The sequence below is a fragment of the Cyprinodon tularosa genome, unplaced genomic scaffold, assembly GCF_016077235.1.
Source record: "Cyprinodon tularosa strain WSP-4 unplaced genomic scaffold, ASM1607723v1 ctg649, whole genome shotgun sequence".
NCBI classification, from domain to species: Eukaryota; Metazoa; Chordata; class Actinopteri; order Cyprinodontiformes; family Cyprinodontidae; genus Cyprinodon; species Cyprinodon tularosa.
In genome coordinates this window covers 352,736-377,141 of record NW_024039395.1, presented here as the reverse complement: position 1 = coordinate 377,141, position 24,406 = coordinate 352,736, and the positions used below count along the sequence as shown (strand labels likewise).

The 24,406-nt window shown below is 39.2% G+C and overlaps 1 protein-coding gene across 1 annotated transcript; it reads left to right on the top strand.

Annotated features, from left to right (window-relative positions):
- Positions 1-708: 708 nt before the first annotated feature.
- Positions 709-24,406, top strand: LOC119799098 (mothers against decapentaplegic homolog 6-like). The gene is made up of 4 exons (XM_038308832.1): positions 709-2,062; positions 4,591-4,644; positions 5,078-5,155; positions 23,411-24,406. Exons 1-4 carry the CDS (start codon positions 1,339-1,341, stop codon positions 24,055-24,057), a joined length of 1,503 nt encoding a protein of 500 aa, XP_038164760.1. The 5' UTR covers positions 709-1,338; the 3' UTR covers positions 24,058-24,406.

The following is a 24,406-nucleotide window of genomic DNA, read 5'->3' as shown; positions in this document are numbered from 1 at the left end:
TAAAAAAATATATTTCATGTGCCTTTCATCACAAGAATATATGGAAGAGGATTAGGGCCACTGAAAAAATTAAAAAAGTTAACTGATTTTAAAATTTTATTTCAGTATAATATGAGAAAAAATGCAGAATTCTCATTTTAATCTCAGAATTATGACTTTAATCTCAGTGCTCCCACATCTCTTCCTTAATGGTGCCCATCTACATTAAGATACAAAATTCTGATATTAAAGTCAGAATTCTGAGAAAAAGGCAGACTTCTAAAATTAAAGTCAGAATTCTGAGAAAAAAGTCAGAATTCTGAGGTCAAAGTCAGAATTCTGACTTTTTTCCCATATTAAACTGAAATAATATTTAGAAAATCTGTTAACTTTTTTGTTGTTTCTTTTCAGTGGCCCTAATCTTCTTCCATACAAGAAATATGCCATATAGTGCAAAGGGAAATGGAAAATTAACCCATTTAAAAAAAAATCTATATCACTCCTTCCTCAATTTGAAGCGTGTTCCTTTGATAGATTATCTACATAATCATTTTATGAAAAACCTCCCAATCACTTAACTTTTTTTGAGAATAAGTTATAGCTACTTTAACTTGGAAACAAAATCTAAACATCCTGCCTTCATTCCGTGTGGCTTGATTTCTGAGAGAGCTTAGGAGCGTCTGTGCGTGAGCGGGTGCGTGTTTATGTGTGTGCGTGTCTCTGTGTGTGAGAGCATGTGTGTACGTCCGAAAAAGACTCGCAGGGGAGTGGAGAGTGGAGTAATTCCAGCTCTAAACTTCTTTGCACGGAATCCGTCCGGTCGTTTGGCACCAGAGCGCCCGGACGCCTCTGCGTTATGCATGGAGTCCGGCGCCGTTTAGGAAGGGATTTCCAGCGCTGTGAGGATTTATTTTAGGCGTGAAGGAAAAGAAGAGTTTGAACATCAAGGCAAAACTCCAGGAAACTTTGGATCCTAGATTCTGATGGGGTTGTTCTGATGTAAACTGATGCTGTCTGACTATGCTGTGTGGATTGCGTGCTGGATCATCTGTCGGAGAGGTGAAGATTTTGTAGAGCGGCTGGCAAAAGTTTTGGCTTAATTAATTTAACGACAGCAGTTCAGAAAGAGGTGGCTGTGATCAGCCCTCTGGGGAAAACTAATGATGTTTAGCGCGGCGTCTGTCTGAGTTCAACTTTCTCATGCTGCAGAGGAGCAGGGGAACCGCGACCACCGGCTGCGCACGCTGTGCGCACCGTGCACCAACTCCCGGTCTTTGGAGACAAGTGTAAATCGATGCGGCATCCCCCGAGAGGCGGACGGGACCGACAGGGCTCATCCAAAACCGTCTAGGTTGTCGTATGTTCAAGTCGAAACGCTCCGGTCTTGTTCGGCGTCTCTGGAGAAACCGTCTGGTCACCGAGAGCGGCGGGCGGGATGGAAGCAGACGAGGCGAGGCAGGACGGCACGGTCACTCAGGAAGGCTCCACAGACACGAGCAGAGGTCGGTGACACGCACTGACGCGGGACTCTCCGCTGAGGCTGGAGACATGACGGAGAGCGTGGAGAGGGAGGAAGAGGAGCAGCCGGATGACGACCGGGGTGTCATGTGCGTTGCAGGGCGCAGGAGCTCTCTGCCGGAGCAGGAGAGCGACGGCAGGACGGTGATGTGCTGTTTGTTTGGGGAGTGGGATCTTAGACCACGGAGCTCCTACTGGGCCCTGAGAAAAGACGGAGGGCCCCCCTGTCAGTGCGCACCTATGCGCACTGGGCTCGACGAGGACATAGCGAGCGCTGCTCACACTTTTTTAAAAAGACTTAAAGACAGATCTCTGGATGCTCTGGTGAAGGCTGTGGAGACCAAAGGAGGGATACCAGGGGAGTGCGTCCTTGTGCCGAGAACCGAGCTGCGCCTGAGCGCGCACCACGTCTCCCCTCAGTATATGATGTGTCGGCTGTTTCGCTGGAGCGACCTGCCGCTCTCAGCTCGGCTCAAAGCGCTGTGCCACTGCCAGAGCTTCGCTTCTGGAGACAGCGCAAAGGTGTGCTGCAACCCCTATCACTACAGCCGGCTGTGCGGGCCAGGTGAGGACACCAACACTGGAAGGGGGGTTTAAACATGCTGCTGGGTGGGTCAAAAGATACATTTCAAATAATAATATAGCGCATTATTTCGGGGGGCCCCAAGGGGCCCTGGATTCTGAAGAAGCTCTGCGGATTTAATGGCAGATAGATCCCGAGAAAAAGGATTAAATAATCTAATGAGAGTTAAATCCACTTGAGGACTTATAATAGTGACTCATGGTATAAACTATTGCGCGAAATAAATGGGTATTTCCAACACTTTTTTTTTGCCTGCAGCAGTTGTTTTGTCAGTCAAGCAAAAAGGCTCAGTTTTAATCGAGTTTTTAGCAAATATTTCTTATTATAAGCTGGTAGTTTTGTGGATGTAAAAAGTGATGAAAACAGGGTTGCTTTGTTGTGTTTTTTTTATAACGTGTCCAATATTTTTTTAAACTTTTTAGCAGCTTTTACACACCCAAACACATTCACATGCTTCAACTTTTTTTTCTGTTGTTGTAAAACTTTGCTTTGTTCCCACACAGTCCCAGCGATGTTAGCTCTCAGATTGCACTAAGGCTCGTTTTGCTCTGACAAGGAGGTCCTCCTCCTGTTATTTAGGTGAAGGAGTGCCGATAATATACAGTTTGCATAGCGCTGGCGCCAGACTGACTCGCTGGGTATCTGACAGACTGAGGACTCCAGCAATTACTGTCTCTGCTCTTAAAGGGGCCGCAGCCACAAACCCAGGTCCACTTCACATTGAAGGGACTCTCCCAGCAACAGCAGCTATTTTACTCAAGATTTTCAGCTTCCTTTTGGCGTCTGAGTAGAATAAACATGTTAGTTATGCTGTAGTAAAAATGATAAAAGAGGGAAAGGCACACCAATCAAGGTGATGAAGCTTGTATATTGAAAATACACAAAAATATAGAAGATTTTAATGCCTAACAGATTTGTTTTATTAGAAATAAGAAATAACAAGAAAATGAAAGACTTATATTTGCTTTAAACTTAAGTTTTAAAGCCTTTCAGAGAGGTTCATCTTAAAGCTGGTTTAGAAATAGGGTTAAAATTTCTGGTTGAAATGCTGAATATCAGTTTGCTTTTTGTACAGTCTCTAAATACAGATAGTATCGTCTTGACATACATGTTTAAATTGATTACGGTCATTTTATTTCATCACCATTTTCTAATTTTGTATTTTTTTTTATTTAAAAAGGTTCCATTAGTGGAGGATCATCTTATAGCGAGGGTCATGGGTCGGATTACTGCGTCTATGTTATGTTTTCTATCCAGAGTGGCAACATAGGATTTAAAGTTCTGTGAAAAACTAGATTTTACTCTTTGTCTGATGTTAGCAAATGCAGTTTTGTGACTTAAAGTGCTCATATCTTTAGCAGACTTATCATAATGTGTTGAATTTGACTAGCCAGGGGATGTTGAAAGAGAATATGAGCCATAATTTTCAGTTATAATGAAATGAACACTATTCATTAGGTTTGATAATTTATGTTTTAACTATATTTAATGAAAGTACTCTGCTAAAACTAGTAATATACTCCTTTTTTAGGCACTTAGGACAAGTTTCAGATGAACGGAATGGCAAAAAGTTGTAACAAAATGGGGGATATGAGGCTAATTGACAGGAAATCTTTGAAAAACTATTCCAGGAGGATTGAGACTTTTTGTTTGTTGTTGGACATAATAACACAACAAAATATAAATAAGAAAAAAGTGATATAATTTTATTTTGATCATTTTTCTTACAGTTACTCAGACTTTCAGGTTTATAGTTCCGCAAAGTAACAAAAATTTCTTTAAAAGCTGGAACATCAGATGTAAAGTTGGTGGTTTCTCACCAAGCCAAACCTATAAAAAAATCCAAAATGGCCACCTTTCAGATAAAACCAAGTAAAAGTTACCATGATAAACTTATTTTAATCATTAAAAAAGATTTTAATGATGAAACATTCATTCCCAGGTCCGAGTTCACAAGTGGTTGAAGCACCAGCAACCAACACATTTTCTTGGTTGGCTGTTGTCCCCTTCAGTTTATGCTGGGAGTTTTACTAATGTTCTCCCCTGGACTTCTCCTGTTGAATTGTTATTTTAAAGCACAGACCAGTGTGCTTTAGCAACTTAATCTTTTTCTCTGTGTCATCCGGGTTGTTACAGTCACAAAACATGCTGAAATCTGAGGCAGTCTGACTTTTGCTAAATTTTCCTGCAGATATTTTGTCCCCTATCCAGGAGTCCTTGTTGTACTAGAGCAATCTGAGGTTGAAGCTTTGATGCTTTTAATCAAGATGGTGGTCCATCCTCCTAAGCAGAGGACCTGGGCCTTTACTGCAGATCCTCTTCATTACATTATTACTGAAAATAATAATTTCTGTAAAAAATTTTCTTAAGTACCTCTAAATATTTATACCCAGTTTCACCACTTAAACATTTGGATACAGGTTTTTCAATCCATATAAATATGTATATTTTTGTGCTTGTATTTAATAGTACCTATGCCATAATACCTTTTTCTTTTGTTGGAATTTCAGAATCACCTCCTCCTCCATATTCTCTGTCCCAATCAGATGAACCTAAGCTACTGGGTAAGTAAAAAAAAAAAAGCAAAAGAAGCCATCCATCAAACGGTTGAACTAACAGGCATGTGTCCTCAGCATCATCTTTTTAGCGTGGAAACACAGATTATCTTTGTAAAGCTGCTGCCGTTGAAAGTGACACCCGGTTATGAGGTGCGCACACAGTTTGTGTGAGAATAGTTTTCAGTCCAAGAAACCCTTCAAAAAATCCCAAAGTGGATTTAATTTTAAATGTCTTAATTAGCTCATTTTAAGAAAGTTTGTAATACTTTATCATACACACGAACATTACTTCTTAAATTACCTTTGTTTACTGCAGTTACAAAAAACTATTTCCAGGAGAATATTTAGCTCCTGGAACTTTTGCCTTCTAAAGAAATTACAGGAAAGACAAAGGACCTGGATCTCATGTCTCTCTTGCTTTCTTTTTTTTTGTAAACAGACTCAGCTCTGTCTTACACTGAAACTGCGGCCCCCCTCCTCCCAAGTCCGCCCCACATTATGCCAAGAGACTTAACAGGTGAGTCACCTACTTTTTCCTGCAGAAATATTTAGACATTTTTTGGTAAAGAGTTTTTGTTGACGCTAAAAAGTTGCAGAAGTTCTCCTCACAGAGTGCCTAAAAGTTTTTTTTTTTCATTTTCCTCCAAACGACACACACACACACACACACACAGACACAGAGCCTCATTAATGCAAACATAAATGCCATATTTCCTGCCTGGATGTTTGCACAAAAGGGTAAATTATATTTACTAGCTTTATCGTGTTGTGCTTTCCCCCTATCTTCAAAGGCTGTGGGGACAACCCAAAAGGCCCACTGCATAAAGCTCCTATTGTGAGAGTGGCATGGAGGGCCTGGTGGGGGTCTGGGGTCTCACTATCTAGATGCCTCAGCAGTGTAGCATTTCTCTCTCTCCTTCCTTGTCTGCGCTTTCTCCACGGCGAAATATTTCACCGGGACGGAGCTGCAACAAGATCCCCGTGCATACTCCCAATCCTTTTTGCCTCTCTAGCCACCCATCCCCCCTTTCCCTCTTTCTTCCCTCAAATCCCTTCATTCCTCTCTGCAATTGAGCAGTGGAAAGAGGCTGGCACTTTGGAGGCAGGGGGGGGGGCGCCGAGCCGCTCTGATGAGGCGGCGGTGTAGAGTTTTGTGTGCGAGTGTATATGTGAAAAGAAGGAGAGGGGGGGCAAGTACTGAGTTGGGACAGGAAACAGCCCCCTCTAGATGATGAAACTGGAGCTTTATTTGTTTACGTGCTGGGGTCGGGTGGAGAGGTCCTTGTAGCGTTAGAAGAAACCCACAAACCCACTCAATCAGGCCTCCCTGGGCTCACTTGTGGACGGTGTTGAAAGGTGAATGGGCACCTAGAAAGTCTGTGCAGTGTAGTCACGGCACTGCGGTGCCGTCTGAAGTACAGTCAGAGGAAGGCCTTTTCACTTGGACGACTGCAGAAGTTATATTCAGATTTCAAATGCTTTTCACATAACTTATTGTTCAGTTTTAGGGTGTGTGGGGTATTTTTGCACATAAAAACATGCATTAAGATTCTACACCTCTAATAAGGCATGCAGTAAATTCTGTACATTTAAAGTGTCAAAACCATCACTGTTAAAATGTTAAGTACAGTAGTTTGGAAAAGTTAAAAACCACTCCCACTTTATTTATAGCTTCCTTTTAAGCAGCAATGCTTTCCATAAGGGATCTTGATTAATAGTGCTCTGTCGTTGTTTATAACGTTTCTTTTTGGTTACAACTTTCCCATCCAGTTCTTTTTAATTCAGATCTGCAAAAAATTAACTTAATCTGGATATTGAGTCTTTATGGATTAAATAAAAGTCATTAAAAAAGGCGTAAACACCACCGGAGAGATGCAGTATCTTTTACCTGATCTTCTAAGATTTTCCTAATATCACTGACCGAGTTATCTTGTTGATACCCCTTTTTTTTTGCATTGATATTAGCAGTATTCCACATTTGTAACTTAAGAGATGATGGAAATATATCTGAGAACAGAGGAAGGAATTATATCTGCTTGTTTTTGCTGGTGTCAAAGAAACTAAAGCTATTATTTGAAACACGTTTTTTCAGACGTCTATTACCTGCGTACATACCACTGGTTTATCTGTTAAGTACTGGATACTTTGGGTCAAATAAGTCCTTTGCCTTTTGCATTACTTTTTACTTTAGCTTCATAACCATTAGAAAAACATTTCATCCCATACCTGTACCTTCGCCTTTTTCTTCCAATTTATTAGGTTTTTCTGTGAGTTATGGAGATGCAGAGTCATAGAAATGTACTGTCATTAAATTAAATTATATATTTTTGGCTAAAGAAAGTCATATTTAATAATATTTCAATGTTATTTTGTTTTAGAGTATTCCAATTTTGCCTGTATACTCTTATGGCAGATTATTATGACCCTTCGATCAAAGCAGAGATTTTTTTACGGATGCTTTCAATTGAAGTCGTTTAACCACATTACATTACATCCGATTGGAATAACTCATAAAAATGTCCTTAAAATCATTGTTGTTTTAAAGCTAAATTAATAGGTCCTCTTGATAGGTACAGATTACTGTGTGGTCAGTATAATACAGTAACCCAGGAGAAAAGTGTGAAATGACCAGTACTTGTTTACAAGCCCAAGGATGAAGAGATCAGAGTTAAATGGCTTTGAAAAGGAAACGTTAAATAGTTGTAATAAAGAATAGAGCCACAAATGTTCTTTGAGACTTTCACCTCTTAAAAGCGTTGCTTGCTAATTTACTGCATACTTTTAGATAGAAAAAGGTAAAAATGCTTATGCATATTGTTCATATTTAAAGGTAAAGTCTCTAAATCTGATCAGTCTGAAGGCTTCTAGTATCAGGTTGTGATATTAATGATTTCTTTAAAATTCTTTGTGAGAAAGGGCCCAACCTATGCCATGTATTTAGTGTGTGTGTGTGTGTGTGTGTGTGGTCTCTGATCCGCTGCCCCCCTCACCAGAATGCTGGAGCCGAGAATCGCAGCTCAAAAGCGTAAGTAGGAGCGAGACTTAGGTAAACAGAGGCAGCCAAGAAATCTGCATGTGGCTTTTGTTGCTCACTTTGACAAGTTATATGAATCCTGTTAGGAGCTAAAGCCTGTCAAATACCAGGAAACAGGCTGAATTTGCAGCCCATAGCAACATGTATCAGAGAGGTGACTCTTTCTATTTAATAAAAGCTTTAATCTCAGAAAGATCCTTCAAGAGGAGTTAATCCCCATGTATGCCACCTTAAGCTTCTGATATTTTCTTTACAACAAAAACAAGCAGGTACTCTGGCACTCTGGCATCTTTCTTTTTAACCTTTAAAATCCACCAACCGGCTTAGCCATAAAAAAGTCAAACCAAGGCGTGGTCCATACATACCTTTGCCCTGGCCGCTTTTATCGTTCGATCAGTTAACGTTCCCTGCAGAAGTAAGCAGGCCTGCTATGACAAGGGGGGAACTGGAAGTTTGTATGTTTATATCTCAGTGGACCATCCCTGTGTGACTCCCAACAAAACGTGTGATTCAGCTGCTAATTTTCCAGTGTGTGTGAGTCTGTGTGTTCGTGTGACGGGGGAGAGACAGCAAGGAATTTCTGTCTGACTCTGTGATAAGATCGTCTCAGTGTGCTCACATAGGGGCCCTATCAGGAGAAAAACTCGCACACATGCACACACACACACGTTCTGCCATCACGCAGTGAGTTGGGTGGGATGAATAGATGTGTTTTTTTCACCTTAACGGTAGATGTCTAAGGGAGAGTTGTCTGTTCTCTGGGCGTTGGAGTTTGTTTAAAAAGGCTTCTGTTGCCATTTCTCAAATTACCAAGCCAGTCTGCAGTATTTAAATTTAGTCTCTCTTTTGCCATGGTATGCAAATGACTGAAATGAGGGATGAAACTTGTTGGGCTAACAATAGTCTTAGGCATTGTTTTTAAAAAAAACGTCCCATTGGGAGCTTATATTAATGAGAAAGCTAAATATAATTCATATTGAAAAATAAAGATGAACACCATCGTGGTTATGATAGGGCCTCACGCTGATCTGAAAACATCTTAATTTGTTATTTCTTAGTACCTTAAATAAAAAAGCATAAGCTCAATTAATCAGCTACTAAACTAATATAGCTTTAATATAGCCTGTTCTATTAATCATCTCGGTCTTTCAGTTTTTTCCTGTCAGGAGTCGCCACAGTGAGTCATCCATCCCCATCTAACCCCATCATTTGCAGCTTCTTCTTTCACACCAGCTACCTTCATATCCTCTATTAGTCCTTCCTTCAATCTCCTCTTCGGTCTTCCTCTAGGCTCAACAACCTTCTGAAAATGTTCTCACTACCCTTTTTTTGTACATGTCCAAGGCGTCGCAGTCTGGCCTCTCTGGCTTTAACTCCAAAGCCTCTAATGTGAGCTGATCCCCTAATTCTCTCATCCCTGATCCTATGCGCCTTCTTCCCTCTAAAGCTGGGCCTTTTTCAGGCCGATTCTCCAGTCATGCGAGAATTCTTCGATCGGGCTGAGTTTCAGTTTCATCGTGCGCCATGTAGTATTCAGGGGGTTACGAGGAGAGATCAGCCTCTCACGACCACCTCCCGACCAGGAATCGTAAGGTCGATTCAGTCGGCCGTCGTGAGATCGCATCAGATCGTCGGGCCGCACAGTGTGAGAACATGCATCGTGAGCTGTGAACTTTTAAACCCTGTGGTTTCGTCATACAGTTTGAGTTGTAGCTGCGTGAAAAGATTGAAAATGTCGCACAGTGTATGTCCGGCTTTAAAGAGAACCTCAACATCTTTATCTCTTCTACCTCCAGCTCTGTCTCCTGTCTCTTCCTCAGTGCCATTGTCTGAAAACCTCTCAACATTGCTGTTCTTTCCTTCCAGTTACAATCTGCTCTGACACACTTCTTGCCCTTTTTTCCACACTCACCGTTAGGGGTAAGTATGGCCATGGATGCTGCGATACGATACTTGTCACACTACTTGGCCCATGATACCATATTATGTCGATATTGCAATATCACTATATTTTGCAAGATTTTTCCCATCCACCAGAGTGGAGGTGCAGAGGTATTCCATTTTCCCTCATTGTTTTAGGTAAAAGTGCTGTTTTTTTTAAAATTTATACTAGGAACTGAAAAATCTATATTACTGTATATCGTGCATCCGATATATCACCAAATTTTTCCACACCCCTACTCACTGTTGTTCTTGCCTGTCGACCCTAAGTACTTAAAATCCTCCACCTTTTTTTATTTCTGTTCCCTGTAACTTCATAACTCCACTCCAGACCCTCTTCTTGACACACATGAATTCTGCTTTTCTACAGTTAAACGTAGTTCTTCATCTCTCTAGATTTTCCTCAACCTGTTCTCTGCTCTCTCTAAGCATTGCACTTGTCAAGGATTCTCTGCTGATGAAGTATAATATAAATGCATTTTTAAATCAGTTGTTATAAAACAGTTGGCTGCATGCACCTGCTATCCTCCAACAAGATTTTTTTTCTTTTATATTTCAATGTTCAAATCAAAAGGTGCATAAAGAAAACTAAAAGCTGTTTTGGTTAAAAATGGCGTATCAGCCAAAACAGTGTTGTTTTTTAATGTAATCTTTTAAAATAAAAAAAGAGCAATCTGAAAGAGCTGTGGAACAATGGAAACATTTATTGCACAAGAGTTATTTTTTATTATTTATGTCAGCCATTTTCGGTTGTTTTGCATAAGGATATAGCAGATTTGGTAAAAACTCCTTATACTGTAAGCAATATAAGCATCTAACAATTTGTCAGTTTTGATAGGTTATATTCAAAAACATTAAGAACAGGTTTATTTATTGAGGTTGGTTACAAGAAATTAGATTATTATTGCATTTATCCATTTATCAGCGTTTCCCTTTTCTTATAAGCTAAAAACTGATCCACTTTGTTGCCATAGAGTTTGGGGTGTTCGACATGTGGAAACAAGTAAAGCTATGATACTTAGCGGACATTAGTGCGGCCTGGATGAAGTGAAGTGAAGCAGGAGCCCTGCTCCCAGTCTGCCCTTGGTAATCATATTTTGGGGGCTTGTTTGCTTTAGCAGAGCGAGGTATCAACCAAACATCCTGTCTTGAAGCCCTGTCTGCACTCACTGCAGCATTAACCCCATGAATTGGGCCTTTGACTGATGTGGCACAGCCCAGGAATGTTGGGAAATGATTAAGGTGGGGCCTTGGAGTGAAAGAAGTTTTTCTGGGGGGGTGGATAACATGGGGGTCTGACCCTGAAGAGTGACATCAGATATATGTATGAACTTACTGCATTAACTCTTAAGAAACACACTAAACTGCACTGACATTCCTGGATGGGGGCTGGTTCGGGAGTTCGACTAAAGCTGAGCTGCGCTAGAAAGTTTGCTTCTGTAAGTGTGAAGCTCTCTGGGTCAGTGAAGGTGAACTTAGTTAAACAAGGTTTTGTAAATTATCTACTGAGGCTGTGACTTACTTGCAAAAAATTGCAGACAGAACTTTAACACTTATTTAAATGCACAAAGAGTAGTTAAGGATTTTTAGAGTTTCCAGTGAGAATCTGTATGTTGGTGAACTTCCAACCTGTTTTCTGGCATGGGTACAACACTTACCCTTATGCCTGACTGAGACACATTAGGCTATGGAATTTAACAACAAGCGCTGGCCCATTAACCATTTGCCATTTCCTCAAATATTTTCCATCACAGTTCTTTTTCTCTAAACTAACTGTACACAGACAAGGATGCAGCACACAGCTCCCTCTAAAATATGCGATTTCTGTTAACATGGCAATGTTGCTAATGCCGGATGGCCTGGTCTTAATATTAGCAAAAAACGACTTATCTACTGAGATTTCCCCACACTGTCATCGTGAGTTTAAAAAAAAAAGATCATGAACAGTGATCAGCAGTTGTTTGAATGGAAATCCCTTGTTAATGTTGGATTTAAGAGGAGAATAGGGGGTTAGGTTCATGATGGGAAGGAAACAGTGGCTCAAATGACCTTCAAGTGGTGTGGAATACCATCTTAGTGCATATAGCAGTAAAAAACTGAAGAGGGGCTACAACAGCAGGGAACCACGCTTGATTCTATTGTGCTGAGCAAAGAACAGCAAATCAAGGCTGCAAGTACAAATTGATCAAAAACAGACTAAAAATGTTTTTTGTTTTAACAAATCTTGAGTTCTGCTGTGACATTTACATAGTTAAAGAGGGAGGGAGAATTTTTATTAAAAATGCTCTTCTGTTGTTTTTCACTGTCAATACTAGAGTCGTGAGATATTTATATACTATTTGATTAAAAATAAAGCAGTGTTTAAAAGAAAAACACACTTTTGCATGTTCAGTTTTATGCCCATACCAAAGGCCAGACGTGTGAAAACACTCTAGGAGACTAGCCAGCCAACATGGCGGATATACACACTGAAACAGTTAGCGATAGAGACAAAAATATCTATGTATCTCCTTCGTCATGTGAGCCTATTTCAATGGATAAGGAACAAAATCAAGTCGACAAACAGGTTAAACGGTTAACGGTTAAAGCTCAAGGCCTGTTGGTACTAACTGAGCATAATTTAGTATTGTTGCTGATTATGTCAACTTCTTTATAACCATAGTGTAGCTAAAGGGAAATGAAGTTCACTGGTCTCCAATACCCTAAAATTTTCCCAGATCTCAATCCAGTAGCGCAGGATGGAATTGGTGTGTGAAGCTACCATGTCATTATGGACCTAAAACTATTTTAACATATGCAGTGACAAAAATATACCCTATAGTAGTTGCTTCACCTAAAAAAGTGCCTGTGGGTTGTATTTTCTGATGCAGAAAATAGTGGCAAAGATTATGAAGGTCAGTGTTTAGGTTTTGGAAGCATAATGTGATAAATAGACAAGTAAAAAGTCGACTCATTGCTACTGATTTTGTCTGTAATATATAATACTATTGTATGTTATATGAACACTTTTTTGTTTTTTTGGTGAGGTTTGCTGTGGGTCATTTGTACCTTTTGCCGTTTAGTACTTTGCAATTTGGTATTTTGTGCTCACTCTGGTGCTGTCTCTGTAAGCTTTTAATGTCCATGGCTTGAAGTAGCAACATATTGTTGCAGGCATATATATTCATGGTTGTTTAGGTTTGATTATCGGTTAACATACTTCATATATTGTTGTCATGAGCAGCCAAACTTGGCATCAAAACCACTATTAATAGATTTTGTGTCATAGTAGGTATTCAGAAAACAGCTGCAAAAACAGCATGATTTTCGACCTTTTTTACATGTCCTTGAAATGTGTTTATTTACAAACAATAAACAAAAGTAAACCCAAATATTAGGTACACAATGAGTGAGGTAAAAGACAACCTGTCAATGGATGGACGGATGGATGGATGGATGGATGGATGGATGGATGGATGGATGGATGGATGGATGGATGGATGGATGGATGGAGGGATGGATGGATGGATGGATGGATGGATGGATGGATGGATGGATGGATGGATATTTTGACGTCTGGCTAAAGTGTCTCTTATAGGTCACTTTAACCAGTCTAAAATTCAGATAAAAGACAGACTGTTTATAATATTTTTTTTAACATCACCCATAATACTGTTTCTCCCTCTTATAGTTTCCTTTACAGCTACAAACATTTGAAAAACTATCCAAATTAAGTGACTTTATCAATATTTTTGCAATTTTCTACTAAGCCAATTGCAACCATAATTCAGTGCAGTCAGCGATGTTGGTTGTTTTTTTAAATCTTCTCTCCATGCCGGTGATCAGTTAAGCTAACTATCTTTTCTTTATTTGTATATAGTAACCTATTTCATGTGTAGGGTCAGGTTATTCTTCTCTCTTTTTATTGTGTCAGTTATCTCCTTCAGATATGGGGATTTTTACACAAATAAATCTTTAACTTATTTCTCACACATCTGGCAGATATCATAATGTAAAAACTGGATAATGAATCTATTAAACTAGATAGTGGAATGAATGTAATTTAAAAAAAGCTTTACAGTAGTTCAAAGTCACTAATTCCACAAGTTTCAACATGGTGAACAGGTGGCCTGATAAAGAAGTCTGATCAGTTTCTTACCAGCGAACGTTTTATTGCCGTCGAATTGTGGAGTTGAGTGGATCTGAAAGAGGACATGCATGTTCACAGCTCTCTGCAGCCTCTGCTCTCCACTCAGAGAGGGTTGCAGTTCTCCCTTTGAGGATGATGGTAGCATGATCAGTTCTGAAATGCTGTCAAAGGATCATTATGAAAGGAAAGTTAATGATTTTGAATATTTTGATCTTCACCCAGCAGTGCTTCTGATAGACGAAACTTTGGCAAATTGAGGCAAGTAGTTAATGTTTGTGAATCAGACCTAAAGAGATTGCATTTAAAGCTCCATAAGAAATACTGTCCTCTGTGATGTGAACCCTGCATTATTAGATTAATTTGCATCAATGAAAAAAACAGTCGGAGAAACAGAACATTTCCTTAAGTCTTTTACTCTACTTTTATTTAGTAAAATCTGAATGGATCAGCAAAGCTTCACAAACATTCCAGCATCTTTCCTTTTCAGTCATATTTTACTTTACACTGCTGTGTTTTAGCCCCTTTTTAATGCTATATAAAGATTTTATATTTAACACTGTTTACACACCATTTAAGCCTTATTACCTCTCTGTGATACTAAAGCGTCACTCACCTTGGCATGCTGGATCCTTAAAACTGAAATCTAAACTCAGAGGATGGCTGAATTCCTTACTGATCAATCTAACAATCATATGGCTATGACGAGCACGTATTGATTGTTCAAATTCATCATTCATTTCAGATTATATGACAGGGGCGTTACGTCAAAACAATAATTTTAAGGTAGGAGAAAACTGAATTCCACACCCCTAGCCTGAACACAAATGCACCATTCAAAGTTGGAGCACATTAAAACCGGCACAAATACTTCAAAGACGTGACAAGACTTGACGCTTCATCAAATCCCCTACCTTTTCAATGCAGCCAGACTACATGGAAAGATAGAAAACACTGTAATGGCAGCTGTAGATCAAAAAAGAAAAGCATTCTTTTATTATTAGTTTCCAGCAGGAAATAAAACATTCAACACAGTTTATGTATTTGTCTTGTCCTGACACTTTTTATTGCCATGTTCTCTTATTTAAGTCCAAATTTCTATTTGGTTGACCTGTTTTCATTTTATTTTCTCTGATCAGCACATTCACCATATGAGGGATGGATTATTTATTGCCGTTGTCAGCTGCCCACTCTCTTTTGCTCTCTTCGCCTCTCTTGTCCTCCCTCTTTACATCTTTGTGTGTCGCATTTCTCCTCCCTCTCCTTGGGTCCATGTTGTCAGGCAATCACCATTTAAAATAAGGTTTAAATTACAGGACTGGCTGTGGCTTTCCCTCAGAGTTTTTGCCAACTCGCAATTTGGTTTTTAATGGAAGCCTGCCATGCTGCAGAACCTAAAGATTCTTTGCAGATGTTGACAGACTCTGACTCTATACCCCCGCTCTACCCCTCCACATAAAAAATGTCACTATTGAGCTATGAATGCAACAAGAGTTAAAACAAAAATCTTTTTTTTTCTTTTTTTTTTTGGAACATGTAATTGACCATCTAATTGACCTGCTGAAAAGATCTTTAAAATAGTTTTATGTTTGTTTTTAGGAATGTTTGGACAAAATGATTAAAAGAGCATTTTTATCAACATCTCTTGAATATTTTTCCTATGTATCAGGGTTGTGCATTGTGTATTCAGTCCACACTTGTGTATTTACAACGAATTCCAGTTCGGCATTCATAGCGGAACAATTGGATCTATTCCACAAATAAATGAGTGTAATTATGTTGTGAGGAGTGAAGGCCATATAGTGGGACCACATGAGGCTCAATGAGAGACTTGTCAACTTGACCCCTGTGACTCTCTGAGCGGGGGGAGGAAGTGTTGAGGAAAAGGGCCTGTCCAGGAATGTGTTGGGAGGGGAGACTTGTCAACCAGCAGGCTCGCTCCTAGTCTCAGTCTGCATTTGTGTCTCTGTAAATCATATTTCTTACAGTTTTCTTATGCAAATTTACCATTTGCATTTTTTTGCTGCATAACGTTAAACCTGCAAAAAAAAAACTGTTGGATCATGATACGTACAGATAAACGCTGATTGAATGGAAAAACTGAGGATTAGCTGTTAATTCCCAATAAGATAAGAGATGTCTTTAAGTTTCACACATAAGCCGCAACCATTTCCAGAAATACCTCCAAAAATTACCCCCTGACTTGATGGATGGTAATAAAAAGGACAGCCGAGTTGTCAAGGATGCACTTATATATGTTCAAAGCTGCGGCATTCCTCAGGGCGAGTTGTTTGGCGCTTTGAAGTTGGGAGTTGAAATGCAGGAAGCTAGTTACTTTCTCTCCTCCTTCTGATGAAGCTCTCTGCTTCTGAGACCTGCACAGGAATTTTATAGGGACGCACACTAACCTTCCTGTAACTCGGCCGACCTCCAGGTTCAAGTAAAGCGTCCGTCCGCTTGGCGGTATATTTCTTGCCTTAGTGAGCGCAGAAACGTTATTAGCTGCATTCTGTTCCATTACTAGGCCCACTTTGCAATGAAAAGTATGAGAGGTAAAACAAACAAACGTGCAAGAATGTGTGTGTGTGTGTGTGTGTTGATGTGTTTGAGAGCCTGGGTTGTTTTCAACTGTAAAGGCCTCGTCTGGCGATAAGGCTGCTCACTGATGGCAGAGATAGTCGAGACGCCAGCTTAAATGTGGCTTGCTGGTTTGATGTTGCCCTCTAATGATAGTTGTCTCAAACAACATAGAATCTACCATTTCTGTTCGGACAGGGGTGCTTTTCTCACTTTTTTCGATTATTTTATTTCTACCGTTAGAATTTCCACAGCATATCTATAATGATATAGAATTATAACAAAACATCTCAACTACGGACAGCGGTCAGTGGTTAAATTCTGCTCTTCACTTCTGTTCCCCCCCCGGCACCCCCCAGACCCCTCCTCCCCCCTCCCAACCCTCTCCCACTTCTTTCAGCACAGTGGAAGAGTCTAATAACTGGAGGGGAATCTAATCCTTGGCACTGGATGAAAGACAAGGGTCTCCCTCCCTCCCTTTCTCACAGTCTCTTTTTCTCTCTTCATTTTTTCCGTGGATGCTGGTTATGCTTGGCAGGTTCTCGCTCCCTCTCATTCTGTGCGCTCCCTCTTTCACCCAGTCTTTCTTTTTTTCCTGCCCTTTCTATTTCCCCTGTTTTCCTCCCAGACATGATTTCTCTTTAGGTTAGTCACATGATGGAGATGTTAAGATAAAAAAACTTCATCTACCGTACATGAGAAAATTAAACCCTTATTTGCTTTCTTTTTTAATAAATGTAAAAAAATATATATGTTTGAGTTCAAAATATATATATCAGTAATACTTCATTTACATGTGTAAGAAAGATGTTACATCACTGAGAAGCGCAAAAAACCCCTCCTTAATTGTATTTTTTAAGATACCCTGAAATAAGAAATTTAGAGAAAAACTATGTTTTGTTGCACGCGTTCCCCTCTCACACCTGTTGCTAAGAGCTCATAGTCCCTGGTGCACAACAAATTAATCTCCGACATTTAAGAAGTGAGCAAAAAAAAGACTGGTTTCCATAAATGTTTGTGTCACAAAAACAAAGTTGCATCTGTGATAAGGACCTGACCTACAGCTCCATCTCCATACTCATAAAGCAGCTGCTTTTCATGGAATTTTTACCAAGCTGAATTTTACTCAGTGAGATTCACTTTTAATGATCCTGTTAATATGTTAGCAAAAAAAACATTGATAGTAAGAAAGAAATTGAGGATTAGAAGAATGGATTAGGAGCTACTGAGCACATAGTTTATAGAGGCCAAGAAATGTGGTGTTTAAAGGTGAAATCCAAACTAACCAGGCTAACTAGGGTTAAAATACATAACTTAAAAAAACACCTTATCTGTTCTTTTTTTATATTTTTGTTCAGGTTTTCCACATGTTTTGCTTTTGCCTGGTTTTTAAATTTATTTTAGTTGAAGCCATAGTGTAATGTAGCCACAGTTCTGATACTTTTCTGTAGTGTGGTGTTATTTTTAATTATTTTAAATAAAGAAGTATCATTATCATTTTTTCACAGATTACCACAGTTGTACGCCATATTTACTCACAGTTTAACATATATACAACATGTAGGAATTTATCATATATGTGATGTAGACACTGATTTACACACTCCATATGGTTAATATGTTTGTTTTTATTTCTAATCAACAAAACCCTCTTCACATATTTGCTTTACATATAATAAAACCATATATTCCAAATATTTTGCTTTGTATTGGAAAATATTAAATGGCTTTATACATAAAAACATGAAATAATAGTTGTTGCATCTCTTTTCGATGATGATGATAGCATCATCATGGGACAAAAAAAAAAAGTTAAAAGTGAGAAATTTACTGTTTTGAAATAAAAAAAACATGAATTTGACTTAAAAATATATAAATTTTCCCCAGTAGTTTGGCATATGAGACTCCAATGATATTAATTAGGTTTAATTTCTCTTTATTCAAACGGTTTATTTATTTAACAAAGTCAGTTGCCATTGGGGCTGAGGTGATATGGCTTGAAAATTTGACCTAAAATTTTCTCCATACCAAATCAAATCTATTCCTTTTTCTCTGAATTGTATCCTAAAAACAAATTAAGAATAATGGAAACACATTTTTAAAACTGGCCCTTATTTCAGTTATAGTCTGTAATAAAAGTAATACACAAACGTTTGCAGTGAGTGGTATAATCCAAAACATAGAACAAAAAGTAACCGGCTGATGTTACTCTGATCAACAGATCATATAGATTATTGGGTTGTGTGGCGATGGTTCTGTGCTGAACTGCACTTGAGATGCTTCGTCCAGCTTGGAGGTCCACTGGGCTTAGTAGAGCAAGCTATCGGTATTGTTAAGGCAATACCGATAAGGAAATTCATCCATATTAAAAAATATAAAAAAACTTTTCTTTGTCCATGGTGTGCATTTCCTCTTGCAGCCAATAGACCTGGGTTATACATCCAGTTTAAATGTTAAAACAAATGTATCTAGGGATGCACGATATTGGGATTTTGGCCGATATCCGATATGCCGATATTTTAAAACTCATGTAGCCGATAACCGATATCGATACCGATGTTAAAGCTGGACAAAAATAAGTAGTCAGTGAAAATAGCAGTTTTGTTATCCATTTCTGACACTTTGAAAAATAATATACTCAAATATATTTTCATATGCTGATATCAAATAGATTTTTAATCGATCGGTGTCGATCTATTTTACTTTCAAAATCTCGTGAAATTTCATCGTTTTGTTACAAACTCTCGTGATATTTTGCAAATTCTTGTGAGATTTTATTAGTAAAATAGATCGATACCGCGTCAATATATCAACATATAAAAATATGGCAAAATTTCGTGAATTTTCGGGGGATTTCGTAGCATAATGATGACATATAGCAATATTTCATTAGCAAAAGAGATTGATATGGTGTTTTTAAATGGCAATATATCAGCATATGAAGATATTGTGATATTTTAATGTATCAATATTTTTTCCCTCGTCTTTAAAAGTTTTTAAGTCTGTAAAAAAGAAGTTTTTGAGGAAGAAGAAGAAGTAGTATTTATTTTTTTTAGACTTTAGAAACTCAGAAGCTGATCAAATATCGGGTTAAATATCGGTGGGGTGACCGATGTCCGATATTCATTTTTAAGGCCGATACCGATAGGGGGCCGATTATATCGTGCATCCCTAAATGTATATCCTTTTTGTTTTTGCTCTCTCTCAGTAAACCCTAAGAAGTTTCAAATTAAGACATAGCTCCTTATCATAGCCGGCAGCAGCACAGCTTTTTACATAAAACACAGATTATCTTGTTGTAACTTTAAATGTACCCTTACACTGTACTCCATTAAAAGGTAGTGGAAAACAGTTTTAACTATTGAAGCTCTGCTTGTTTTGCCTTTTGTCTGATTTAAACCTGAAAAAAATGGAAGGAATCTTTATACTTTGATTTAAACACAAAATAAAAACAATACAATAAAACTGTTCAGCTGAAATCTCACAGATTTCCGTTTTTTTGTTACAGGTAAAGCTTCATAGAACAGTCTAAAAAAATCTTTTTTCATGCTTCCTCCTCATTTGTGGTCTGTGTGAAAGAATAGTTAGGAAACTAAGGGAAAAGATGAGTGTTCATGATGTCTAAATCCAGATTTGAACCGTCTGTGGAAAACCTACAGGAAACAGACTTTCTGTCCCCTGAACTGAAAACATCTCTGTCCCTTAAAATCTTCACAGCTCTGTCAAGATGGTGAATACTGTTCTGTTTGTTTTAAATATTCATCTCACTATCTGTAGGCTGAAAGCCGATGTTAAAGTTAGTGGACACTTCTGTAAGATTGGCACTAAGAGACAGCGATTTTGAAGTGAAATAACAAAGGCCACTTATCTAATTGGTAAACAGAGCTCTTAAATGGTGGTCGGCCTAAATGCTTGCAGGGTGCTGTAATTGCTGCCAGCCTTCTTATACAGATGCAGGCGTGCTCGTTCACATCACAGGCACCCAGGGCTCCTCCCCCCCACCCAACCGACTTCCTCCGCTCAAACGTAAATACGCTGATAACCTCGGGTCTGAACCCCTATTTAAAAATTCCATTGAAGAAGTTAGTCACCCTTCCCTCCTTCTCCCCCGCCCCCTTCTCCTCCCTCCCTCCCCATTCTCACACGAGCTTGTCATACCTTCAGTTGGATGATAGCCAGGCTGAGCGTGATGACACTAAGACCTGTGCCAGAAACATTAAACATGTCTTACTGTTCCTCTGGGGCTGTCAAACACTGATGCAGATCATGATTTAGAGTTTTGAACTTCTCACCGAAGAGGTGTGTGTGTGTGATAAAGTTTTTGCACCCCTTTTCATTTTCTTTGATGAGCAAAACTTTTAAAGTGGAATTCATTTTTTTTGGGTTTTAGTTTGACTTTTGGCTGTTTTTTTTCTTTCTTTTTTTTTTGTTTTTTTTTCTTTACAAACTTTAAAAACCATCTAACTCAGTGTATACATGTTCTTATGTAGTATTAAACCTCCAGTAAAGATCTGACCTGAGATCTCTTCTGCAAATTCCTCCAGAAATGCTTGACTTTCAATGCATATTATATTTTCTGTTCATGTTTTTTATCCAGCCTTAACCTTAAGCTTTGAAGTCCCAAATAGGTGCTTTATCTGAGGCACACAATCTGCTAAGAGACAGATTAGATTGACTGCTTATCGAGTTATAAAATGAGGAAAAAAAGGTAAAGCAGGTCAGCACACAGTTGTTGACTATCATGCTTCTTTGAAAAGGCACAGAAAATCAGTTTGTTCTGTTTTCTTTGGGCATTAATTTGATCATGAGCTCATAAAGTTTCCCTGTGTTTCCCCAGACATGTTTGTGTTGCCTTATTACAGGGAAGAGCACGGCTTGTAAAAGTGTGTTCAAGTCCTGGGATGTGTGCGTGTTTGTGTGTGTTCGGGCGAGTTAGAGAAAGAGTGAGAGAGATCCTGCTAGCTGAGCAGCCTGCTCTCTTATTGGAGAGCTGTAAAACCTCCAGACTGCAGGAGTTGCCAGCCTGGAATTCACTAATGACACACGTGGGCCTCAGATGAGAAGTGCAATTTTGTGCACCAGTGTTTGTGTGTTTGCAGTTGTGCTGTTTGGATCAGGAGGCTCGGTTTGTGCGAGTGTGAGAACTCTTGCCTGTGTAGTTTTCTGCGCTCCAACTCCTATCTGCTGCTGATTGTGGTGATAAGAGCCTCTAGATACACTCAGACCTGCTGAAACTAACCCGGACCCCTCCTGGTCCCGGCCTCACCTAAAAGCAGAGCATTAATGAGAGAGCGGCCATCATCTGGCTCTTTGCGGGTGAAGAGGGGGTGTTCGCTGTGATGTGAAAGGAATGGGGCCACAGGCACATGGGTCTTTAAATCCTCTGTGTCAATAGAGTCTCTGGAGCAAAATAATGGCATCACTCTGTGTGGGAGTTAATGTGAGCTGATAGCATGAGGGCTGGGGGTCAGGGGTTCACGGGCTTACGCTAGGTTGACAGAGAGCTGAGTGCTTTTGCCCCCCAGCTCTGCTCTCTACCTCAGGACCTGAAGAAGGTTTGCACAGGGTGACGGTGAGGGATGTCAGCAGAGGAGGCAAAGGAATCAGGGATTAAGTCTGCTTTTTCATAATCGAGGCACACAGGTGGCAAACCGAAGTAAAATGTTCGACCGAAGGCAAAACAAAAATGAATCCAGGGCTTATAAGCATGGCTAGGCTTAAGAGAGCAGATATTTTCTATCCCTTAAATCTCTGCACATATTTCATTAGAAAAAAAGGCTGATTCTTATCTGTAGCAAAAGTATCTGTATATTTATTACCATATTATCCATATTATTAATGAGCTCCAGTAAGAAGAAAAAAGAGAGCTAAGAATTTAAAACATACCGTATGTAGAAAATGTTTTGTTTAAAAAAAAAAAGAATCCCAGAATCTCCCTCTTTTGTCTCTCCCTTTAGGTCATGATAAAGAATGCAGGATTGAGATACCTTTTTTTTTTTCTTTTGTTTTGCTTGTTTGTTCGTTTCACTATTCAAATCCAAAGGCTAAATTAGTCATTTATTTACAGAACCCTATGCAGTCCTGAAATGCTTTTATTTCCTTTTATTGTTTTATTTTATTATTTTTTCGGTCTGGACTGATATTGGAATTAGAAGATTTAATAAAAAAAAAAGACTTTACCAGGTTTTATTCTCTTTTCAATTTGTCTTTGTAAAGCTAAAATATCCAGATATATTTGAAATATTTTTTTAACAAGCACACAGCTAATGTTTCCATCAACCTCTAAGTAACAGAAAAATACAAAAAAGTAAAAAAAAAAACAACAAATAGCAGAAATGGCATTTACCATAATGCTGAAATCGAAAGGAAAGATCGGGACGTAATAATTAGAATACCAAGCATACCGTTAAAAGACAGTAAAACCAAGTTAGATGTTTTGCTCTAATTTTATGAATTATGTTAAGAAAAAGTGCCAAAAAAATTAAGAATGTTTAGAATAATGTGTAAAAACCATGATTATGTTCAATCTGGTTAAGGCTTAGTCATGTACTCTGATTATATGACAAAGTACATAAAGCTCTACTTGTAATAAATTGTGTCCTGAGACATTCAGAGCCATCATGTCTGCCTCACTGCAAACTTGTGAAAGACAATGGAGCAATAAAGCAAAGCGGTCCTCCATTCACATTAAAAATATCTAATTAAAGTCTTTTCTTTCCCATGGGATTAACACTTTATAAAATAAAAGCACACTTTAATTATTTTTCCCTTTTGAGCTGAAATATTTTACTGCTCTGAGCAATGTGTCTTCTGTAGCCATTAATAGTTAAGATAATCTTTTAACCTTAATTCTTCTTATTTTTTTAGACTCAGATCAGTAGCTTATTCCACCTTACTTTGGGCTTTTAGGTTCTTGCACATCTTTAGAAAATCTTTTGTATAAAACCCACCACACCATGCTATCCAGACAAGTGGGATAAGTTATTGGGTTATATGCATACACTATCTCAACATAAAAAGCCAGATGATCAAGCTCTATCAAAGGTTTACCAGAGTGATGCTAACAGGATTTCTTCCATCTGTTTTCCCATCAGACACTGGTACCTCCATCGGCTCCTCCACCTCCGGTGGACACCGCTCTCACTGGTGCAGCGTTGCCTACTGGGAGCAACGCACCCGTGTGGGACGCCTGTATCCAGCCTACGAGCCCTCGCTCAGTATCTTCTACGACCTACCTCAGGGCACGGGCCTCTGCCTCGGCCAGCTCCACGCCAACGCTTACCACAGCCGCCGCGAGGACCCAGGCAGCCACAGCACGTCGGACCTTTATCGGCACCACAGCCACGGAAGAGGAGGAGGGAACAACAGCAGTAGCAGCAACATACAACAGATTCGCAGTAAAATCGGTTTCGGCATCGTGCTGAGCCGAGAGCCGGACGGGGTGTGGGTCTACAACCGCAGCCAGCACCCGGTGTTCGTCCACTCGCCAACTCTGGACCTACCGAGCGCTCGTGGGCTGAGCATGAACAGGGTGATGCCTGGTTTCTCTCTTAAGGTGTTTGATTTTGAGTGTTCTAGCTGGATGACAGAGCACGGCGTGAAACCAGAGACCCAAGAGGGGCCCTGGGACCCCCACAGCATCCGTATCAGTTTTGCTAAGGGATGGGGCCCCTGTTACTCCAGACAGTTCATCACCTCCTGCCCCTGCTGGCTGGAGGTCCTGCTCAACACCCACAGATAGCACACAAAACAGGAAGCATCTGGACTCAGTATCCCAATTGTAATCTAGCTAGATTTAATATAAATTTATATATTATATAAGATATATTTTACATGTAAATACTTGAGTCATTTTTACGATGCAATTATTTATGTATAGTGTAATGTGTATATTGTCGACATAAAAAGGAACAAGAATATGCACTTTGATTCTATATATATGCATTGCAGCTTTTCAATGTGTCTATTTGCAAACCGCAACTGTAAAAGTAACCGATTTGGTTCATGTTCTCAATTTTTTCAACTCCTTTAAAATATTTGCATCACACGAACAAAACACATTTTTCAATAAAGAATTTGTATTAAATGAA